Below are 23,411 nucleotides of genomic sequence, written 5' to 3' on the forward strand. Positions count from 1 at the left end.
CAGTATTTCTGCAAAGGAAAGAGACGATATGAGGAGGTACATAGTGTATGAACTTCTACCTGGGTTGGTGTATGGTGATTCAAGTTGTCGGTTTCAGAAGTTTCAGGATGCTTTCTCCATAACAGTGAACACCCTGCTCGAGAGGGTTAGCAGAATGCAATGAAGTTTATATCAGCTTTTTTTTTTCCCCTCCTCTTTTCTTTCGTAATTGATTTTTTTTAAAACCATGAAGGGTGTACAAAATGGAGACAATTCATTTTACATGATATGATACCAATTTTACAGATTTTAGATTTTAAATTCTGGACACCATTCTTTCTTCACAGTTAACTCTGATTTAAAAATGTCAACATTCTGTGCTGAGTGCCGACATACGATGGTTGAAGAGACCCGCTTGCTAATGAACGCATTTATCCACCCTCTCTTTTCCGGCATGCACACGTCTTGGGTTTTTTATTCTATAGTCCTCCTTTACATCAAATTAACAAAACAGAACCATCTTCGTTTCGACCAATGAAAAAACGAAGAATGTTTGTGTTTATTCTTTTCATGAAAAGAATTTTTAATAATAAACCTAATTTGAAAGCTCAAAATTGTTTGGAAATAAAAAAAAAAACAATTTAAAAATTAACAAAAATTGATCCAGAAGAAAAAAACATTTTTCATAAAATAGTATAAAGATTATTTTATTTTTCAGAAATCAATGAATTAATTATCAAGACTAATATTACCTTTTATTACAGTTCATTAGTTGTTATTAAATTTTGGTTTTTTTACATTTTTAAAATATAATAAAATTATTATATTATTTTTAAAATTACATTTTATTATCTTTTATTTTTAACAAAATTTAATATTTTAATAAATATAAAATACAATTAAAAAGCTAAAAATGATTGGATGCGCCAGCACGCCAGCCTTGTTATCACCTCTCTATTAAGGATGTGTTTAGTATTGTAATAACTATTGTGGTTGTGGTTAAAAAAAACTGTTTTATAAAAATTATTTTTAGTTGAGGTTGATTTGATATTTATATATATTTGATTAAAACTATGGTTGAAATTGAGATTAAATAAAAAGTAGTTTCATGTGTTTGGTTAATAATGCTTTTGAAATTGAGGTTATAAAATAATTTTAAAAATATATATTAATATTGATGGTTTTTAATGTAAATATTATAAATTTAACTATTGTTATTACATCATAAAATAAATAATATTTTATATAAAATATTTTTCATTGTTCCATTAAACTATTTACAATTCTATCACGTATGAAATACATCCGACAAGAGCTATAGTTTTTTTAATTTCTTAAGCAAGCAATAACATCAGGTAAAATATAATTAGAAATAAAATTGGAATTGCGATCAAATTATGTAAATGTTATGTCATCAAGCGATCTCTGTCTAATTTATGTAGTGTCATTAAATAATATTAAATATTAATTTTTTGAATAAAACACAATTAAAAAATAAAAAAAAATTATTTTACAAGGTTGGATCCATTTTAATGCATATTAAATTTTGAACCGGAATCGGTCCGGCTGGAATAATAAAGCTAGTTACACTGTTTAGTATTACAATATTCATGTTAATTATACTATTTACTAAACAATATAATTATCATAAAATAAAAGAGTGTACAAGTAACTACTTACTTTTCTTTTCCTTATATTTTGAATACAAAAACACTATATAATAAACTATAATTTTTTATCAAATAAATTATATATATATATATATATATATATTAAATAAAATTCGGATACAACCTTTTAAACAAACACTATCTAACAATCTCTCAGCAGATTGAATGGCGTGTGGATATCTTTATGATCATCTTGAACCAAACCACTACAGGCAGATTTTGGGAAAGCGAAATAATGTAGTTCTAGAAACACAGGCCGACAAATATTAGAACCCGTGTCTGAACATTTGCAGCTCACTACAAAAAATAAAAATAAAAACAGTCATCTTGGAAGACCTTTTGACACCCACATCTTCCGTTTCACACCGTCATGCAACAACAATCCTGACCGTCCAATAACCTTGGCCTGAACTTTACCCACGTGTATTCATATCCATCCACAACGTGTATCCTTAGCATCTTCTGTCTTACCGATCAAACCCCAAAAGTTGACCATCTATCTCGGGCCCCACTAATCTTTCCTTTAAATTCTCAATGCTCTGTTCCTGCTCTCGCATTCTCTCTCTCATAGAGCTCTAAACGTTGCATCATTTTTATTATCAAAGCTCTTATCTTTCAATTCCTAGCGAACCCTTTCATCTTCCTTGCATAATTCACCAGTCTCTTTGATTTCCCTGTCTCTCTAAACAGAGAATTCAAGGCCTTTATTGGGTAATTTGAGATTCAATCATTCAGTGGCTAGCCAATCCAGTGCTCAATCAGTTCATGATTTCACTGTTAAGGTAATTTTTTGTTGTATTTTATTTATGGTTTTTCTCAGTCTTTCTCAATAAAGTTGCTCGCTTGATGCTGATATTGAGGTTCTGGTATCATAACTGGCTGTTATTTTCCATGATTCTGGTATCATAACTGGCTGTTATTTTCCTTTTTTGTTTGTTTGATTTGAATGGTGCTTAATAGTAGTCTAGTCATTTGTTTTGCTGCTGGAAATTTAGAGGATCTCTTTAATTCTTGTTAAGGGGGGGCAAAAAAGGACAAATGGTTTTTTATGCAAGGAAGGTCTTATTTCTTAAGGTTGTTGAGGTGGTACGAAATAGCATAATTTCTGTTAAAAATCATGGAGGTTGTCTTTTAATTTTAATCGTTTGAACATCTCAATCTGTGGATGTGCGTCTTATTGGCTGTTTCTCTGTTACCACTGAACCAACTAATGTATTAACTATGATTCGTCTGTGTTCTACTTATATTTACATATAATGCCTTGGTTCTTTCTTGACTGTAGGATGCTAGGGGAAATGATGTTGACCTCAGCATATATAAGGGGAAGGTCCTCTTGATTGTCAATGTTGCTTCACAATGGTAATTCATTTCCTCCCTTTTCATCTGTCCTTGACGGGAACAGACTGAGGTGTTTTCTGGTTTTTATTAAAGAGATGTCCATTTCTTTTAAGGATAACTATGCTGTAAGATAATGCTCCTCGACTCAGTTCCAATCTCCCTGGACTAATAATTAGTGTGCCACAGGGGTTCGTCAGGGGGTTCGCTCCTCACTTTGTTGAAATCACAGAGCGTGAAGTGAACTCATAAGTTGGGAAATAAGGGTGAAGAATCCCTTTCAATTGAAAGAGGATCCTTCTTCACCATCTCTTAGACAGGAGTTTATTGTTTACTTCTCTAACCTTTAATTTTGGTGCAGTGGCTTGACCAATTCAAACTACACGGAGTTGACCCAGCTATATGACAAATACAAGGATCAAGGTTAACTTCTATTATATTTTATGTTTTGTGTTGTGGCACTTAAATGTTTACTGACTTGGATGTGGCTTTTTTTTCATGAGTTAGCTTCTGCTCTAGGAATATATGAACCCCTATTAGTCACTAGCTGGGCTGCTACATGGGTTTGCCTGTATATTTCTGATGACTTTTTGCGAAGTTCAACTTCGTATGTAATTGATTGGCATGGCTAAACCTTTCAAGTCATTGCCATCTTGCTGTAATGCCCGTTCTTTTTTCTTATCACTTGCCTTTGTTCTGATGCAGGTTTGGATATTCTGGCTTTTCCATGCAATCAGTTTGGATCTCAGGAGCCAGGGAACAATGAACAAATAGTGGAGTTTGCTTGTACTCGCTTTAAGGCTGACTATCCCATATTTGATAAGGTATGCTAGCTCTGAGATTTTACATCCTGATGAAGATGGATTTCTTAATTTATATTCAATTTTCTTTCTCACATGACTGCCAAAATTTTCCCACCATTTCATGTTGAGTTTTTGGTGAACATTCAATAATTGAAGTCCCCTTATTTAAGCATATTATTTAGTTTCATGAGGAGAGGAGTCAATTAATGTTGATATTGAGGTTAACAATGCATATCTCGGTATAGGTTGACGTGAATGGTAAGAATGCTGCTCCAATTTACAAGTTCTTGAAGTCTAGCAAGGGTGGTCTTTTTGGGGACAGCATCAAATGGAACTTTTCCAAGTTCCTGGTGGATAAAGATGGCAAAGTTGTGGATCGTTATGCTCCCACTACTTCCCCTCTTAGCATTGAGGTAAGATCTGGTTCCGCCATGCATTCCCCATATACAGCTACTACATGTGATTTTGGATGTCTAATTTGTAACTGATATGATCCTGGTCATTGTTACTCTCTGCAGAAAGACGTGAAGAAACTACTGGGGATTGCTTAATTGCTCAGGGCATGGTTGTTTAATTGCCTATTGAAGAAATAAAAGAGGACGCAGCGCTGCTACGAATAAATTGTTAATGAATATGTTGTACTGAATTTATTTTTATTTGAGTAATGAATTTAATGTTTAATTAATAAATCTAGAATAAAGATAAAGTTTATGGGATAAAAAAATATTTTACAAAGTATTTTTTTTAAATGTTTATAGTTAATATTTTATTAAAATTATTATATTAATTAGAGTTATTTGAGATTGATATATCTTATGATTTTTTTTATAAAAAAATAGTATATGCTTTTATAAAATGAGGTATGAGAAATTAATATGTATGTATTTGTTATATAACATGGATATTAAACTGATTGTAAAAAAAAATTATATGAAGAGATTATTTATGTTTATGGAAATGTTTTTATGATAGTTGTATATGTGATTTTTAAACTTGTTATTAAGTTATTTTATATATAAAGTGTAATGTTTTGATATTGATTATGTATTGTCTTAATTAAAGGTAACAAATCGGAAGATTTTATATATAAATAAATTATATAAAGGTATTTGAGTAATCAAGAAAGTATTTATTATTTTAAATAAATTATAGAAAATAATTTGTATGTTCTTGAATAATAATGATTGTAGAATTTTATTTAAATAATTAATTATTATAATTTTTAGAATTAAAAAGATTTAATAAAATAGATATATTTCATGTTGTATCGTTTAAATTGGAATAATTATTATAAAAAAATAATAATTATATCGAGAAATTAGTTACTTAAAAATTAAGTAAAATTACTTATGATTTTAATAATATATGAAAGATTATGATAAATTGTTAAATATTGTATTTGATTTTCAAATATAAATCAATTATTGAATTGCTAATAAATTTAATTATTTTATTTATTTTATTTTGAATTATGATATACTTAGATTAACTTATTAGAAAACCTAATAAGTTGCATATATAAGAATCATTAGTTAGAAATTAAAATGGAATGATTATTAATCAAGTATAACCTGATTGTAAATAAATTTTAAAAATTAAGAACTGAAATATAATTAATATATGAAATTACAATTCTAGATTTAGACAAATTATATATATATATATATAAAAGGGAAAGTTTGATATTTTAATATTCATAGTGGCTTTTAGGTTTTTTTATAAATATAACATTATGTTTTTTTATTTCCTATAAAAAAAGAGGGGTGAGAAAAGTATATTATTTTAATACTTAAAATATAAAAGAATTAATACTCAAATATATATATATATATATATATATATATATATAACTTTCAACTAGGGTGTACATTCCCGTCTTTTTTGTTTTTGTAATGATCGCAAGACGTATTATAGCTAATCTTGAGAATGTAGTTTCTAATGTTATACGAACTGTATGCTTTTCTTTTTTGTATATATATATTCTTTGTTTTTTTTGTTTTTTTTGTGTGTGTGTATATATATATATATATATATTCATATAACGTTGGAAACTACATTCTCAAAATTAGCTATAATACGTAGCGAAAAAGACGGGAATGTACACCCTCAACATTACAGCATGATGTTTGTGTTGGGTTTTTTTGAAACATTTGAGTGCAGTAAAACAAATTTAGAGTTATTTAAAACAAATTTAGTTATTTAAAATTTATTTATGTAAAAATTAGTTGAAGGTTATATATATATATATATATATAATGTATAACCTCGTCTGTATCTTTCATGGATCTTGTTCATCTTTACTGTTGTATCAGTCTCCTCCTCCTCCTCCTCCTCCCAATCGGAATGTGGCTTCTTGCGAAGAAGAATGCTTCCTACTGAGTGTTTGGATCTTTCTGTACCTGTTGGATGACAAGAGAGTTTAGGTATTCTTGCAGCTGTTTGGAATAGCCTTAACTAAATTCTTGTATTTTCCATAGTTTTTTTCTTGTAGAAAAAAATATTAAATTATTTTTTTAATATAATAATATAAAAAATATTATTTTAATATATTTTTAAATAAAAATACATAAACTTATAATATCCTATCACCGATCCTCGTATATAAAATTCCAAAATAATAATAATAACCTTTGACCTAATTTAATCAATTCTTTATAAAGAAATGAACTTTTCCACTATGAGGCTTCTAATTAACAAACAACTTAAACCTAATTTCTATTCTACAAAATATTAGTCATTCACTAATAATTCAAATTTTGAGATTAAACAAAAATCAACAATATATAAAAGGAAAGAGGGAGAGAGAGATGACTGGAGCAAGAATTGTCTACCAATTTAAAAGGGATCCCAACCCTTTAAATATCTACCTTTACAAGAAAAGAAAATCAAAACCCTTAAATAGATAGGGGAAATAAAAATAAATTCCAAAACTATACAATAAAATAATAAAACTGAGTCAAACATTTTTCTTTGGACTTTTTTGAAAGCCTTCTAGATGTAAGTTGGCTAGCTTTTAAAAAATATAGCCTATAAATTAAATCTTTTAATTAAGCAACAAAAGCATATTCTTGTGAATGTTTCCCAAGAACTACAAAGCTGGTGTCGTTCAAGATCTAATTGCAAGTAGAATTTTAAATATATATATATATATATATATAAATCAAAAATATGTCAATGTTGCTGTGGATTCTTCTTTAACTATGATGAATGTTTTTTTAATTAAAATGCAAACATTTTTTTTTATCCTGGAGGCTATTTTTTTTTACCAAGAATAAATGAATTTTATTTTTATAAACACGTCATGAAAATACAATTTATTTCTATAAAAATATGAAAAGAAAAAGATTACAGATAAATTATAACAATCTTTCTAAAGATTATCAAATTAATTTTTTTTAAATAACCACTAATTAAAAAGGGTGCCCTGAACAATTTTTAAAAAATAAAAGCGAGGGTATTATTTATTTATTAAAGTAGAAACTTATCAGAACCATAAAAATAATGTTTTCATTGTTGAGTTATGATTTTGTAGAGAAAAGCAAAAGGAAAAATAAATTTAAAAAGAAAAGCAAAGCAAAGACAAATCATGAAAAGTTGTGAAAAAAGAAGAGAAAAGGAAATTTTATAAAAAACCTTATCATGTTAACATTAAATATGATATTTTAAAATTATATTAAAATTTTTTATTACAAGTCAAAAACTTTCAAACATCATAAATAGAGGTAAGAAAAAAAACTCAAAAACTAATTAAAAGCGGAATTTAATGTATTTCCTGTACGTGCATGTTGAACTCCATTTATATATTGTTAGGCGCCGATTTTAAAGCGGAATCTATTCACTTTTTTAGGGCTTTGATTTATTGGAAATTATTATAGTTATTTACGAATAGGATCTTAAAAAATTATATATATATATATATACATATATATATATATATATATATATAAAATATTTACAAAACTCTTTATTTCATGTATAAAAAAAATATAAGATTGCCTAGTTATTAGGTTAACTCGTGCTAGGGATCCATCGAGACCCTTGTTTCATTTTTTTGCCAACTTATTTTGGATTTAAATTTAAGTTTTATTATAAAATAATTATTTGTCCAATAAAAAATTATTTTTATCAATCTATTTATATATTCAACCTATTAACAGTCTTTTTCTTCTTGTACAGTTTATTTTTCAATGGAAAAACATCTAGTTTCTAAGGTAAAAGACAATTAGAGTTTTTTTTTTATATATATATATATAACAGGTAATTAAGGGAAATCAATGAGAATTAATTTATGTAATTATTAGAATTAACTCTATATCAATTTTAGTTTTAAAAATCAATAAATAGAGGTTGAAGGGGAGATATTCCCTGTTTTTTTTCTTTTTCAGTTTCTATTGCCTCCTTTTTCTCAATTCTAAAGCTTAAGTTCTAATTCTTCATCGTGAGATTATGAGTTTCTTTTCTTTAGTTCATATAAGTGTAACTAATCAAGTTAATGTTGTTGGAATTTTAAGAAATTTCTTAACATCATTTCTTTACACAAAGATAGGAATAATAAAATCTTAATAATAAATAATTTATCCTTAACAACAATAACTTTCTTTTTAATCTATTTTAAAATGTTTTAACATTTAATTACGTTTCTTATCAACTTATATTATTTCAAGTTTAATAATTTTTTATATGTTTAGTTTGCATGCTAAATTTATGTTTTTTCAGTATATGAATACTTGCTGGGATTCTATTTTGATCTCTATTACAAGATTAACTTGGTTACATAAACTTACATATTCTGTAAACTAAACTATAACTTACATTCTAATTTTTTTCTTTGACACCTTTTTCCAAAGTCACTTGCATTGAAATACAATAATTATCATTTTATTCATGAATTCAATTTTATTTTAAGAAAACTTGGAGGGTGATGAACTTTTTAGAAGAAAATAAACAGAGAATCAACAAGTTGAGGACTAATTTATTAGTGACTCTGTAGGCTGAGGATTGATTTCTAGCTATCCCTTTACATTAATCTTGCTGCCGTATGTCATCATCATCTAATGAATAGCTACAGGGGATTAGAGTATGTCTTCTTTTGCTATTTTTGTTTAATAGCATGGTTTTTTTTTTCAAAATAGTGATAAAATAAGATAGTGTGGGCAAGAATGGTGAAATAATACAATTTTTATATGATTAAAAAATATTACATTCAAGTTTGTTGTTATTTAAAAATATGGTATTTAAAAAAATTATAAACTAAGTAGCACACGAGGAGAGTAAGGCAAAAAAACCTCTAGAAACATATTAAAGTTTTTATTATATCTTTATTTATACTATTAAAAAGATTTTGATAAGATAAATTTAATAGCATTAAAAAAATATTATTATTGGTAAATAGATTAAGTTATACTTATTGTCAAAGATAATAAGCTTCTTGTTATTTTTGGATTGTAAATATAACACACTCAAATTATTATTTATGATTTTTTTAGTTTCCTTGAATTCATCTCATTAAATAATAATAATAATGTCATGAGAGAACTCTAACATGTCTTCAAGGTTTTTTTATTTATTTATTGCTTTACTCATGTACAATTTATTTTATATTTTTTTTTGAAATATCATGTTTTTTAATATTAATAAGTTTGAATGTTGTGTTTGTTAATTATAATACGTATAAATTGTTTTTTTTTCAATATTTTTTTAAATGACCTAACTGTTTTTTAAAAATATTATCATTTTTATAAGTAATTAATACGAGTCTTTGACAATTCATCTCAGCCATTTGATGGCAACCTGCAGCACCCACCAATCATTTCGCCTGCAAAGTTGAGACTAACGACCATGAGTTTATGACATTTCAGATCGGATCTCAAAAAGAAAAATAAATTCCAGGGGGATGATGACATTGAAAGGCCTCTCACAAAGGTGATGTTTAGTGTTTGATACTGCATTCTAAAAATATTCTTAAAAGAATTTTAAATTTTTTTATTTTAAATTAATATATTTTTAATATTTTTAAATTATTTTAATATATTAATCTTAAAAATAATTTTTAAAAAATAAAAAAATTATTAATATATTTATTAAATAAAAAACATTTTAAAAAATAACTCTTAGCCTATTATTCTTCTTAGCTAAGCATACGTGCGAATATGTTCGTCACATGTTCATCCACAAAACTTACAGAATGATGGACATACAGACAGACAGGCACGTGCGATGTGAGAATACAATCTGCAAAAGTCAAAACTCAAAACAGGTGTTGATGATTCCATCTCATTTACTGCTTCTTCACTTGCTTCTCTCTGCCTCTTTAGCTTCTTCAATGGCAACCCAAACCTCAAAGCACCCAGAATCAGTCTATGACTTCACTATCAAGGTTAGTGAGTAGTAGTTTCGTGGCCCAAATTCTTTTCATGTAGGTTTGCAACTATAAACACAAAGGATGCGTTTTTATCCTATAAACTACAATTGAGTCCAAATACAAATACTGATACGGGTGGTTGCTTTTCTGTGTTTCAATGCAGGATGCTAACGAAAATGATGTGGATCTTAGCATTTTCAAGGGAAAAGTGTTGCTGATTGTTAATGTTGCTTCAAAATGGTATTTCCCATGTTACATCTTTTTTATTTTCTTTTCAATGGATAAGATTGAACTTCGGATTTTGTTATTTCGAGGTTCTTACTCTTGGTATTCTTTAGCCACTATTAAGATAATTTAGGAGGCAATTAAGGTCCTTACTTGTTGGTTTTGCTTCATGTTGGTTGATTATTCAGTGGGATGACCAATTCAAATTACGCTGAATTGAATCAATTATATGAGAAGTACAAAGATCAAGGTTAGCGACTTAAGCTTGCATTTTATATCCTAAGCCCCTGACTTTACATTATGTCAAAAGCATTAGCATGCATGAGAATGGTATTCTCAAAGCATCATTTTTCTTGCATGTGAATTATATGCCTTTGCTCCTACATATCTCTGGGCATGTTCTATATGAATACAGTTCTTGTTTTACTACTACTTTTCTATATGACATCTAGGTCTTGATGTCTTGGTGCAGGACTGGAGATACTGGCATTTCCATGCAATCAGTTTGGTGAGGAGGAACCAGGAACTAATGATCAGATCACAGACTTTGTCTGCACTCGCTTCAAATCAGAATTTCCCATCTTTGACAAGGTAAATGCTAGTTGCATGGAAGTTGACTGCTCTCTTAATTCATTTGTTCAAATTTTAGAAGCCGCGCCAACAAACCCCACACCCCCCACCCACCCACACACACACACATTTTAATAGTCAAATCTACCTCTCTCTCATTGTGTAACGACCGTGAGTTGTGTGCTTTTAGATTTTAAACAAATTGCCCCCCTCCCCCTGCTAATAACTCAGATACTTTTAGATTTTACCAAAGTCTGGCTCTGTGTGCAGAAATTTGGCCATTTATTTAGTATCTGAAAGATTGAAATTCTAATTTTAATGTGATGTGTGAGAAATGGTATTCTAATCTTTCTCCAACGTTTGTCCTTTAGATTGATGTAAATGGTGAGAATGCTTCTCCACTGTACAAGTTCTTGAAGTTGGGAAAATGGGGAATTTTTGGTGATGATATTCAGTGGAACTTTGCTAAGTTCCTTGTCAACAAGGAAGGCCAAGTTGTTGATCGTTACTACCCCACAACTTCACCTCTTAGTCTTGAGGTAACAGAAAAAAACACCATAGGAAACGTGCTTGAATCTCTAGTTTATCTCAGTTATGCTGGCGTCTGTTGGTATATAGTGGGAAATCTCAAGCCTTCTAATGTTTTTGCAGCGTGACATAAAGCAACTGCTGGAGATCTCCTGATTTGCTGGTATAAAGGATTCAAGATCACAGAAGAATGGAAGCACAAGGATTCTGGTTGCTCTGCGCTATTTTTATTAAGACTTGTTAAATATGTCTTGCAGAATATGACAAGTATGAGACATAGGTGTTGCAAGATCAAGCTGTATACACTTTGCTTGATATCTTTCGTTCCCCAGATTTTGGATGTTGTAAGTTGGTTTGGATTTGGTTACTCCTGACATAACAAGATAATGTTAATATTTTTATGTTATGAGCATTGATGCTTAATTTTTCGTTGGATACCCTTCACGGTGGTCACTCTTTTTGTTCATTTTTATTTTATTTTTTGAACAATGAAGAAAGATAAATAAAAAGAAATGCCAATTTGAAAAAGAAAAAGACAAAAATCTTCTTTAAGTGTGAAATTGTCTGTAGCTCAAAAAGTACCATGACAATTTTCTTGGTATTTCCCACTTTGTTGCACTACTGTTCTGCATTTCCTGTGTTCCAGCGGAACAGGCTTGTGAACTGGGTCCTTTTCAACCAGAAGTGAAGAGTCGGGAATAAAACAACGTTGTCTTGCAGCGAGGAAAGATTATTGCAGAGCACAAGAAAGAAAACAAATGGAAATCAAGCATCAGACCAGGTCATATCCAGCCATTCCCATTCCCATTCCTTGTCCTTGTCATTTATGCCTAAAGCTTTCCAAACTTCCATATCCATTAATGTTGATATGGTGTGGCATCTCTTTTTACGGAACCATGCCGTTGACAATGCCACCACAGGTGTGTAATTGTCATGGTACTTACCATCGCATTCTGATGGTGCAACCGCATCTCCACTCTCCTCAAAACTGTTTACTGGTAGAGCACAGATACGGGTGCGAGCACATGCAGGTGGTGTAAAGTTTGTCTTCTTCACAGCGTTCTGCGCCATTTTCCAGGTTACATTCTTCTTTTGGGGGCTTCTTTCCTTCAACTTTGCCACTTGACTTGCACTTTTGTGCTTCAACCAATACACTTATTGTGACAAGAAGCACGAAGAGGACTAGGAGATAAGTAGAACTTGAGCAAACTTGCTTCATTTTTTCAGATGCCTTTTTGCAGTGGTGCTGATTAGCTAACAGTGTGCATAAAGTGCATAATCTGAGTAAATAGAACATAATGGGGCTAAAGGACGGGAGTGTGAGCTGAAACTATCAAAGACTGCCTCCAGGTTGTGACAAGGAGATTTTACAACGCATATAATGTTACTCGCGCGGTGGAAAACAAAGGGTCATTTGAGATTGTTTTGTTGTCCATGATTCTTACTAGTCAAAAAATCATTTCGACTTTGAAATACTTATCCAAGATTCACTGGGGTTCAAGTTTTCCTTCAGACACGGGCTGTTTCATAACAAAGGACCCTCAGAGCTATAACATTTTTCACCATCATATTTAATACCATCCTATGTATGGAATAAATAATTTTGGCTCCTTACGTTGCCTTTGCAGCAGACACAAGACACTATACTATTAACTCATCTCACTCAAAAAACACTAACATCTGAGGCCATGTCTAGAAACCCAACAGAATAAGTCGGATCATTTTTACACTTGAAGGCTGGTGTTTTCTCACTGATTGACAAAATCCAATAGCAGCCATCAAAATTACGTCATGCTCAAGCAACATCTAGGTTTCCTTCCCAAAGAATTAATCTCGGTAATGCTTGCGTGGAAACTCCTGCCTGGACTCGGTTAAACTAGAAATGAGTAACCAGAGACACCAAAGGTCCAAAGAATAGCAGTCATCATCTGCTTGAAACAGCGATTTCTTTCTGCTAGAGATTAATGTTTACCTGGAAATTTTGACAAGTTTTACAGTGTCACTTGAAAGGGTTAAATGATGGCTTCTTGTACAAACTACGTTAGCACAAACACATCGCCCTTTAGTGGGGAGAATTGAGTTCATAATTATCACAGGATTGGATACATTTACAACAACAGAAATGTACAAAATTGCCATGTGTCTGTTGCAGCAAACAGTCATCCTCGCGTCAAGTCAATATCAGTGTGAGGGTTTCTCATATCAACTGGTTGCGGTCCAGGCCAAATGCTCATCGGAGAGGAAGTGAAACTTTGAGGAGGCATGCTAGTAGGTGTGACTGCTTTCAGGTTATCTAAATTATCATCAGGCCAAGATGTGGAGTCTTTTTCGTTTGTGGGATGGCTTACTTGTTTATCCTTCTTAGAAACACCATAAACAAAACTACAGGCCACCACCTGCAGCAATTAAAGATTCCTTTATCATTTTATTATGACCCCACCACTAGACTAATAAGCTAGACTACAAAGGAGCGTGTATAAACACAATACCAAAAGGGATACATATTTATTAGTAATCAAAATAATAATCCAATAGCAAGAAGATTCAAAAACAAATAGTCTCAAATTTTAGTCACTCAAACCGTTCTGTTTTTACCAAGTTCAGTATCAAATAAAATAATCCAATACACAATTGATATTGTATATCTTAAAGTAAGCATTCTATATGCAATGTGATCACCCATAAGGCCAACCATCCATAGCGAATGCTGAACATCCCAAACAATGCTGCACACTTCACACATATGCAAAAGATGAACCATGAATTTTGCATGCCATTCTATACCATATATTGAGCATGATGTTCATGATTCTAGTTGCTTTCTGTAAACTGAAGGTCTGAATTGCTATTAAAACAGATTTGAGAATTGAGAAAAAACTTATAATTTTTAGCACATGGCACTCATCATAAAGAAGATATGGACTTTCAGTAAATATTAAAGGTTCTAAGAAAGTTAGCATCATCATCATCATAGAATGACCAATGAAAGGTACAACATAACTCAGCATCAGAATATTACCTGAACTGGGCTAGCAGCAATAAGAATTGCAATTGCACCACCAATGACATGGCCATCAGGACTAGAAAGAGAAGCACTTATACCTCCAGTTCGATTGCGAGGCCCACCATCTTCGGCAACCAAGTAAGAGCCTGACAGGCATAATATCTCGAAACGGCCCTACAAAAGTTAAATATTCTAAATGAGTTCCTTCTTGCTGCTAAAAAAATGGTTAAAACAATTAAAAAGTACCTAAGCAGAAGGAAACGGCAAAACAATACACATTTTGCAAGGTTCATGGTCATGCAGCTTGTGTGCAATAAAGCTCATTTTTTCATCACTGTGATAAATCAAGAAAAATTACTTGACCAAATGCATTTTCAGATTGATCCACCTTGAGTTGCAACTTCTTTCCCCATTAAACCACAATAATTAGCACCAGCTTAAATCCACTACAAAAAGTGTTTGCAGTCCTCAAACTCACTAAACAATTCAATGTAGCCAAACATATGGCAATACTTCAAATGACTGCCTTCAAAATTTCTCTTATTTTACATTAAATCCGCCAAAACTCTGAAGCCACTTTGATCCACCATGACATGGCCATTGAAAAATCACATCCTTATTTTTTGAAAGAAAGTACAAAAAATGTTTGCTGCCCCTGGAACTTGCTGGACAAGTTAATGTGGCTAAACATGCAAGAACTACCACAAAATAAATAACATCGAAGCCAAGAATTACCATCCTATCTCTGGAGGCATTACCAGAACATGACAAATGCTTGCTCTTTCATTTGGATTTTGGAACCTTGCACCCAAAGTTCAAGGTAACAGTTAACCACTAGTCCAGAATGTTCATGCCAGCTATGCGCTCTTGTCTTCGTCATCACCGATATATGATTATGCCCAAAGTTTAAGACAAATGATAATCAAAATTAGTTTTGTTATCCGCACTTAGATGGCACATTAATTGATATTTCAATAATTTGAGACCAGTGAATTAGTTCCTCGTAACAACATTAGAATCCTCGCTCATAGACCATTTGCTATCCATGTAATCCCAGGCAAGTCATGGAAGTATGAAACTATTAGACACTTAACCCTGCCTAAAACCTAACCTACTAGATAAAACATATGCCCAATTATGTTCCATATTCAAATTCCAGACCTTCAAGGAAACTCCCAGCCATTGGCTTTTATCAAAATTTGACTAGTTCATAACCTTCAACAACTAAGCTTCAGCTTCAATCTATTTTCATTCAAAGCTCAATCACCTCCAGATGGACTTGAGTCCCATCTACCCTTTCTTTCCTCATTTCCACCACAACCTTGCCATTCCCTGTTTCTTCTTGCATTCCAAGTTCAAATATTCCCTAGAATTCATTTATTCAATTATTGGTTCTGACTTCACTAGTGGACCCAAAAATCCATAAGTTAACAGCTGTTACATTGTTTGCACAAGCTCTTGCCTTCAGTGTTTTAATAAATAAAAGAGAGCAATTAAGAAAGTATCAGGAAGCTAGACATGCTCAAACTCAATAATAAGGAAGGAATTCATTATGTCAGTACATTGACAAATTAGATGATGGAAAGAGCTATTTTACTATGAAACAAGTCAGAAAGCTTGTAAGATTCTAATAAAACTTTTTTCTTTTTTTTTTTTTTGGGGGGGGTATAAGTGTGGTAAACTGACATTCACACCCAATTTTCAGATCAGCATTTTAATCTAAATTAAGCTAAGGAAGCTAAGTTACTCATAGGAAACAGTTTAATCTAGAAAAATATCCATAAATATGCAACTGCCTTAACCTCATATGTGATAGAGGACCCAGAAGATGCTGGCTGACGGAGTGTTACTGAGGAAACTGTACCAGTTCCAGACAAGATGCAAACAGCCCTTGGCCTCTGTTGGGAAAATGACAACAGTTTTGAAACAATATCCTACAAAGAACAATGTAAGAGGTTTCAAATCAACATGAAATTGGGAAATTATGCAACTTCACATGTGCAAAAGAATGTGTGCATGAGCATGCACTTACACACCAAGTTTCTCCATTGAAATGCAATTTTTATTTTCAACAAACAGTTTAACTATTTCGTATAGCTAAACCACTCACATACTGGACAAATCACAAACTTAAAAAAACATTGAAAGCTTCAATGTCAGGGCAAGTATCCTGATATTGTTATTTCTACATCTCCACAAGTGCCAGAAAACCTCATGCATTCAATTCCAGTAATGCTAAGACTAGATTCTTTCATATTTTAAAAAGTACAAAAGCAGCCAGAAAAATGTGTTTCATTGAGAAAAACCATACAAGTTCACTTACCTATTGGACAATACAGACTTGCACAAACATCAAGGAAGCTTCAATGTCAAAAACAGCTATCCTAATACTGGTATTTCTCCCCTTCAAAATGCAAGAAAACTCATGCATTCAATTCTAATGAAGATGTGATCAGCTTCTTTCATATTTAAAAAAATCATAAATGCGGCTAGTAAAATGTGTTTCATGGAGGAAAACCTTTCAAGTTAACTGAATCTTGATCTAAATTAGTAAACCTCACAACTTGATTACACATCAACTGTCCAAGAAAACTTGACATTGCAAAGGATATAGCATACCTCTCCAACTCCAATGCTGATCACATGCGGAGAAAAAGCTACTCCAGCAGAACTGTTCATCCATTCACCTTGCAATATCAATTAATAACATTTTAGAAAATTAGAAGAGATCAACAAGCCTTAGATATATTAAAGACAACACAGAAATCAAAATCAAATTTAACATCAAAGACAGTTAAAAATGCTTTAAGACAAGAAGCATTCAAAAGATTTAATTGACAGATGGCAACAGCTTTGAAAGAATAGAGCAAGGCAATTAAATGGATAAAAGCTTAGCCTGTATGTCCAAGCCAGATTATAAGAACAAATGCAGAACATTGCAAATTAAATACTTCGATGAAAATAAAAATGGCAAGATCACTATTGACCACAATTCATTACTTCCTAACATTAAGCAAGTGTGAATTCCCTGCATTATAACTGATTATTAAACCACATTAAATGCCAATAAGATTTCATATTAATAACTTACAATAGCATATAACTACAAAATAATCTAATTCAAATACTTGCCAAGAGTCGCCAATTGCTGCTTCCTTCCACTTCCAGGCGGCCGCCCTCTATTTCTTTTTGGGGTGGAAGAATCCTCCCCTGAAGATGGCTTAGGCTTATTTGGCAAGGGAGACAATCCAAGAGAAACCTGCCCAACCAAGCCGTATTTCCGGGGCCTCCCTCGCTTCTTCTTCACTGGTTCACCCACTTGCACCTCAGAGGTTGCAACCATGTTAATGCCATGACCGAAATTGACATTTGGTGGCTCTATTGAAAATGCTGGCACAGTTGAGCCAGACCGGACATTTGATTGAGCTCCAAGTTGAGGATTTGACAAGGATCTGAACCCAGGTTGGGGATGCGATACACCATGTTGTGATCCATACCCGGGCCCGAGAAACCCACTTCCTCTATGAATATGGTATGGAGATGACTCACTAGAAAATGACATGGCTTCTCTTCCATCCATGCATTTACTGAGCAAAATAGAGCAAGATCACAACGGCACAAGATCAGAGGGGGGAAATAATAACTTATCCTTCTTTCCTTCTTTGTTTTGTTGCTAAAGATTGCGTATTTTTTAGACCCTTTTGAATTTAACCCAATTTTGTGAAAAATATTAAATAAACTACAGAGCCAAGTGAGGGTTTCAAAAGAAGGGTTTTACAAGGGTTTTTCTATAAAGAGTGCAAATGTTAGACAGCAACAAAATTTCAGATTTTCAAGTTGAGAGGTGAAAAGATGAAAGGGAATGAAAAACCTTGTTAGCCCTAAAAACTAAAAAAAACAAAACATAGATACGAAGGAATTCTCGAAGGTTTCTAAGATGACTAGCAAGAAAATCAACGGAGAGAATCAAGAAAATCTAGCAAAATTTGACTAAACCCACTAAACCTAGCAAGAAGATGATGCTCAACAAGCAAGAAATTTCAGTCTCACAGCCCAAAAAGACAACTTATTTTGGTGAACAAATGTTGAGAGCAGAATTAGGAGCAGCTTTGAAAGTTTCCAAGGCCAAAAGGGCTAAACAACTCAAATAGTATTGAACCAGGACATAACAACAAAAACCCTAGATTTGAACATAATCTAGAGTTTTGACAGGGAAATGCAGGTGCTGGTCAAGAAGAGAGAGAGAGAGAGAGAGAGAGAGATAAATTGAAAATTATGTGAGTTTTTGAATTAAAGACCTTCCCTTTGCCTTTTGTTTCTTTTATTGTTCAGTAGTCATGTAAGTAATGTGTAATTTGTATGAGTGTGGGAGTATTTTGACAAAAGTGCCTTGTGTGGTGGCCTACCAAAGTACCAAACCTTACACTAGATGTTACACAACGATCCCTCTCTTTCTTGTTTCTCTCTGTCTCTCTCCTTTCATAACTTTTGGAGTGTGAGGAGATAGACTTTCGCCGGTTCTTCTGGTGACACTGTGTACTGCTTTGATGTAAAACTGAGATAGAGAGGGAAGGAGAGGGATCTTTTGAGGATACCTTTGTCAGGAGAACCAAACAAAACAATGTTTCTATCAGTGATGGGCAAGGAAATAATCCTATAAAATTATGTAAGTTAAAGTAGGGAAGTTGATGTTAGCAGGGGAAGGTATGCAGGTACAAGGAAAATGACATTTCGTTATTAAATCGTCTTGCTTCGTCGTAGCTTTCAGCATGTTACATGGGCTTTTCTTAAAGCCCATGGAGATTTGGGTTTGCGTAGCCATTAACTAAAAAAAATACACGGATCATTGCAGTCTTGGCAAGGCAGTGTTTGGTATATTGTATATTATTGATTGTACTGGACATATTATACAAGTAACTATTTTATACTGTGTTTGGTATGCTTTGAATTAGATTAGATAATTTGTTTTATTTTATACTTGGTGGACGCTAGATGATATTTAGCCCACCCTAGACCTAAATTATTTTAAATTTAAAAAAAAATATTTTTAAATTAATTTGATTTAATCTTATAAAAAAATTTAAGCTGAAGTGCAACCCATTTGGAATAAAATATAAATAAAAAAAAATTATATATTTTTTAGTCAAAACAATGATGTTTTGATTTTTATTTTTTAACTATGGTCAATCTAAGTTGACTATCCCGACCCGTCACTTGAAATTTATTTCAAGTCAATTTTTAAGTTGATTTTAGAAATTATGATAATAATTATTTTTATTTTTATTTTATTTTGGATCATCCCGAGTTAATTATCCTAATCTGTAAATTGAGTTTTGTCCCCAGTTGATCTTTTAGTTGAGTTTTAAAATTATGATAATAATCAATTTTATATTTATATTGATCTAGGTCAAAGGTTGACCCAACCTGTAATCTAAACTTATTTTAGGTAAATTTTTAAATTAAGTTAGTTTTTTAATTAAATTTTAAAATTATAATAATAATTTTTATTTTTATATTAGCTTGAATTAATTAAAGATGAGTCTAAACAATAACGCACGCTTGGTTGTTCGAGACTATCCCTAATAATAGAATAGTCATCGTTAAACGAATTAGTGCATACAAGTTAATTCTTCATAAGTTGGTGTCACACAGTCTAACCACATGACAGCAATCAAATTATGTGGAGCCATATTAACTTGATATATCATTAGTTAATCACCATGTGACTTGTTTTCTCATAAAATCTTCTCTATGCCCATGAATTGCATACGTATAAATTCTCAGATTTCTCGTAAACATGGTAAGTTGCTAACAAATTGTTGTCTCTGACAAACATCTATCATTTGTTTTGAAGCATTCTAACATCAGTCACTGCATAGCTCAGCTTGGGAGGAACTAAATTTAACACTCTGAGAAGAACACTGAAAAGTATCTGACAAACATTTATAATTTGTTTTTAAGCATTTCTAATCTATGGGATTACAAGTAATAAATTATAGGATGTCATATAAATAATAAGATGTCATATAAAATTAAGTTTTTTTTTTTTGAAATTTTAAAATAACCTAAAACTCGTTTTCTCCTCCTTTCTCCGACCATCAAAATATAAAGAATAAAAACAATCACAAATAAGCATTACGTAAATTCTTATACAGACAAAAAAATATATGGGTACTTCTTTCGTCTTTATTAGCCCTGTAACAGCAGCAAACCAGCTACAGACACGAACATGGCAAGCCAGTGTTGCAGGCCTGGTAAGCATGCTTTTCTGTATCTTTTTGGGATAAACAAGAATCATCATATGAAGCTACTTTTGCTGTAGAACTGGTATTGGTGTTTTCCGTTTTTTATGAGAAGCCAAATCTACGAACTGACAGATAATGTGAGAACCTTATCTCTTAAGAAACTCTGTTAAAGTAGTGGTAAAAAATCTTCTACCACCGTCATGCTTGCTGTTTCATTTTTAAAATCTATCTTTATTTAAATTCATAGCAATTAAACTAAATAATCATAAGGTTTGAATTTTAGAGGGAAAAAATGATTTTTTTTTAAGTTAACATTCCCTTTCTTTATTTATGCATTTTTTTACTTTCACAAAAAAAAAACATTTATGTTTTATTAATAGCATGATTTTTAGAATACAAACTTCCAATGATGTGAAATTCAAGTTTTTTTTAGAAAATCATGTTTTGATAATCTTTAATCGTGTTTTTAATTTAGCACTAAACAGCAGCTTTCTTATTATGAATATAAATATTGGCTGCCCACCTTCTTTTTTTATATTTCGGTGTATTTTCAGCAATTATATATCTTGGTTACTCCAAAAAAAGCCTTGACTAGGGGATTTCTTGGAGTTAACTACCGTGTTTTATAGGCTCTTTTCCATTTTTTTTTTAATTTTTTTTTTAGTAAATGTTTCTTTGGATCGCCAGGTGAAACTTTAGAATGATAGTCCTTCTCTCTTCTTTTTCCTGGTCTATGCCGGGGATATACATACCCAAAAACATGTCACATCAAGAAAAATATATAAATATAATTCCTTAGAAGTTTTTGAGTGGACTGTAGCAACACGCATCAGCATTAAACCAAACTCAATAGAAACCCATGTTTGATCAAAGCCCAGCCCATGAGTTAATTAGGCATGTAAACACAAGAAATAATTAAATCCAGTCAATGTTAGGCTTACACCTTGTTGGGTCTAGTATAAGTAGATCCAAGAGATGATTAGGTTTTGCCAATGCTCAACCCAAACTTTACTAGATCTGGTGCTAGGGAGACTCTGTTATAATATCAGGCTTAGGTGCATCACGTGTATTGTTAGATCTAAAAGATAATTGGATCTAATATTATTAATTTTATAAATTTTATATGAAATTAAAAAAAATTATTTTTTAATGAATAGATTTAATTAAACAAGTTTATATTCTAACAACAACATTATTAGGTATGTTAATTCTATCATAGCCGCCTTGTCTCCATGTTTTAAGTGCATAAAATAAGTGAAATAAAATTTATAATACAACTTAAAATATAAAAAAAATGAATTTACAATTTAGTTTTTCTTTTTCAAAAAAAGACAAAATTTATAACTTTATAAATATATCATGAATATTTTAAAATAAAAATTTATAATCTTCATTATTTACTGTATATATATTTTCAGAGCATGTTTCTCTATAATATTATTATAGTTTTTAAACTCTAAAAAGATATTTATTTAAATATTTAAGAATTCCTCATTAAATATAAGATTTTTTTTACAAGTATTAGTTACAATTCATCTTAGCTTCATTAAATACAAGTTATCAATCATCTTGACTAAAATAAATAAATAAAATTATTAAAATTAATTAATTAACTAATTATCCAGCCAGCAAATGAGACATGTTACTAAGTTAATTAGATTTCTAGGCTTATATATATATATATATATATATGATACTAGTTTGTTGTATTCATTCCTTTTCTTGTAAGTTGTCAATGCGGCCTCTCTTTTCCATTTTTTTTTTATTTATTTTTTTAGTAAATGTTTCTTTGGATCGCTAGGTGAAACTTTAGAATGATAGTCCTTCTCTCTTCTTTTTCCTGGTCTATGCCGGGGATATACATACCCAAAAACATGTCACATCAAGAAAAATATATAAATATAATTCCTTAGAAGTTTTTGAGTGGACTGTAGCAACACGCATCAGCATTAAACCAAACTCAATAGAAACCCAGGTTTGATCAAAGCCCAGCCCATGAGTTAATTAGGCATGTAAACACAAGAAATAATTAAATCCAGTCAATGTTAGGCTTACACCTTGTTGGGTCTAGTATAAGTAGATCCAAGAGATGATTAGGTTTTGCCAATGCTCAACCCAAACTTTACTAGATCTGGTGCTAGGGAGACTCTGTTATAATATCAGGCTTAGGTGCATCACGTGTATTGTTAGATCTAAAAGATAATTGGATCTAGTATATTTAATTTTATAAATCTTATATGAAATTAAAGAAATTTTTTTTTAATGAATAATTTTAATTAAACAAGTTTATATTCTAATAACATCATTAGGTATATTAAATTTATCATGGCCGTCTTGTCTCCATGTTTTAACTACATAAAATAAGTGAAATAAAATTTATAATACAACTTAAAATATAAAAAAATAAAGTTATAATTTAGTTTTTTTTCTTTACAAAAAATAAAAACTTATAGTTTTATAAATACATCATAAATATTTCAAATTAAAAATTTATAACCTTCATTCTTCATTCTTTACTGTGTATACATTTTCAAAGCATATTTCTTCATAATATTATTATACTTTTTAAACTCTAAAAAGATATTTATTTAAATATCTAAGAATCTCTCATTAAATAATATTTTTTGTAAGTATTAATCACAATTCATCTTAGATTTATCAAGTACAAGCTTTCAACCATTTTAACTAAAA

The 23,411-nt window shown here is 30.9% G+C and overlaps 5 protein-coding genes across 9 annotated transcripts in view; 3 read left to right on the forward strand and 2 right to left on the reverse strand.

The window, feature by feature from the left end:
* The window catches only part of LOC105129044 (xyloglucan galactosyltransferase KATAMARI1 homolog), a 1,935-nt gene extending 1,644 nt beyond the window's left edge, over positions 1-291 (forward strand). The window contains exon 2 of one of the 2 annotated variants that reach the window (XM_011030952.1): positions 17-291. In XM_011030952.1, the coding sequence (XP_011029254.1) occupies positions 17-163 (147 nt within the window). In that variant the 3' untranslated portion in view covers positions 164-291. The remainder of the gene's footprint in view (positions 1-16) is intronic. The other variant, XM_011030951.1, reaches the window with a different exon arrangement.
* A 1,891-nt stretch (positions 292-2,182) lies between these two features.
* Positions 2,183-4,373, forward strand: LOC105129132 (probable phospholipid hydroperoxide glutathione peroxidase; the record flags this gene model as incomplete). The annotated part of the gene is given in 6 exon segments (XM_011031074.1): positions 2,183-2,431; positions 2,932-3,008; positions 3,346-3,407; positions 3,690-3,808; positions 4,033-4,200; positions 4,306-4,373. Coding segments are annotated over 6 exon segments (708 nt in total), but the record flags the coding sequence as incomplete, so codon positions are not given.
* A 5,544-nt stretch (positions 4,374-9,917) lies between these two features.
* On the forward strand, positions 9,918-11,908 carry LOC105129046 (probable glutathione peroxidase 8). The gene is made up of 6 exons (XM_011030953.1): positions 9,918-10,163; positions 10,312-10,388; positions 10,562-10,623; positions 10,846-10,964; positions 11,315-11,482; positions 11,595-11,908. Exons 1-6 carry the CDS (start codon positions 9,948-9,950, stop codon positions 11,625-11,627), a joined length of 675 nt encoding a protein of 224 aa, XP_011029255.1. The 5' UTR covers positions 9,918-9,947; the 3' UTR covers positions 11,628-11,908.
* Positions 11,909-12,236: 328 nt separating this feature from the next.
* LOC105129133 (putative ripening-related protein 6) lies at positions 12,237-12,542 on the reverse strand. The gene has a single exon (XM_011031076.1). It carries the CDS (start codon positions 12,540-12,542, stop codon positions 12,237-12,239), a length of 306 nt encoding a protein of 101 aa, XP_011029378.1.
* Positions 12,543-13,377: 835 nt separating this feature from the next.
* LOC105129047 (putative DNA-binding protein ESCAROLA) lies at positions 13,378-19,058 on the reverse strand. Of its 4 annotated transcripts, none has more exons than XM_011030956.1 (6): positions 18,900-19,058; positions 17,608-18,062; positions 17,095-17,162; positions 16,278-16,409; positions 14,491-14,649; positions 13,378-13,867 (listed from the first exon to the last, which is right to left on the reverse strand). In XM_011030956.1, exons 2-6 carry the CDS (start codon positions 18,053-18,055, stop codon positions 13,631-13,633), a joined length of 1,044 nt encoding a protein of 347 aa, XP_011029258.1. In that variant the 5' UTR covers positions 18,056-18,062; positions 18,900-19,058; the 3' UTR covers positions 13,378-13,630. The 4 variants fall into 4 exon arrangements, with proteins under 4 accessions (XP_011029258.1, XP_011029256.1, XP_011029257.1 ...); XM_011030954.1 differs by having other exon boundaries at positions 18,895-19,058; XM_011030955.1 differs by having other exon boundaries at positions 18,882-19,058.
* Positions 19,059-23,411: the final 4,353 nt, after the last annotated feature.

Source organism: Populus euphratica, unplaced genomic scaffold (genome assembly GCF_000495115.2).
Source record: "Populus euphratica unplaced genomic scaffold, PopEup_1.0 scaffold48.1, whole genome shotgun sequence".
NCBI classification, from domain to species: domain Eukaryota; kingdom Viridiplantae; phylum Streptophyta; class Magnoliopsida; order Malpighiales; family Salicaceae; genus Populus; species Populus euphratica.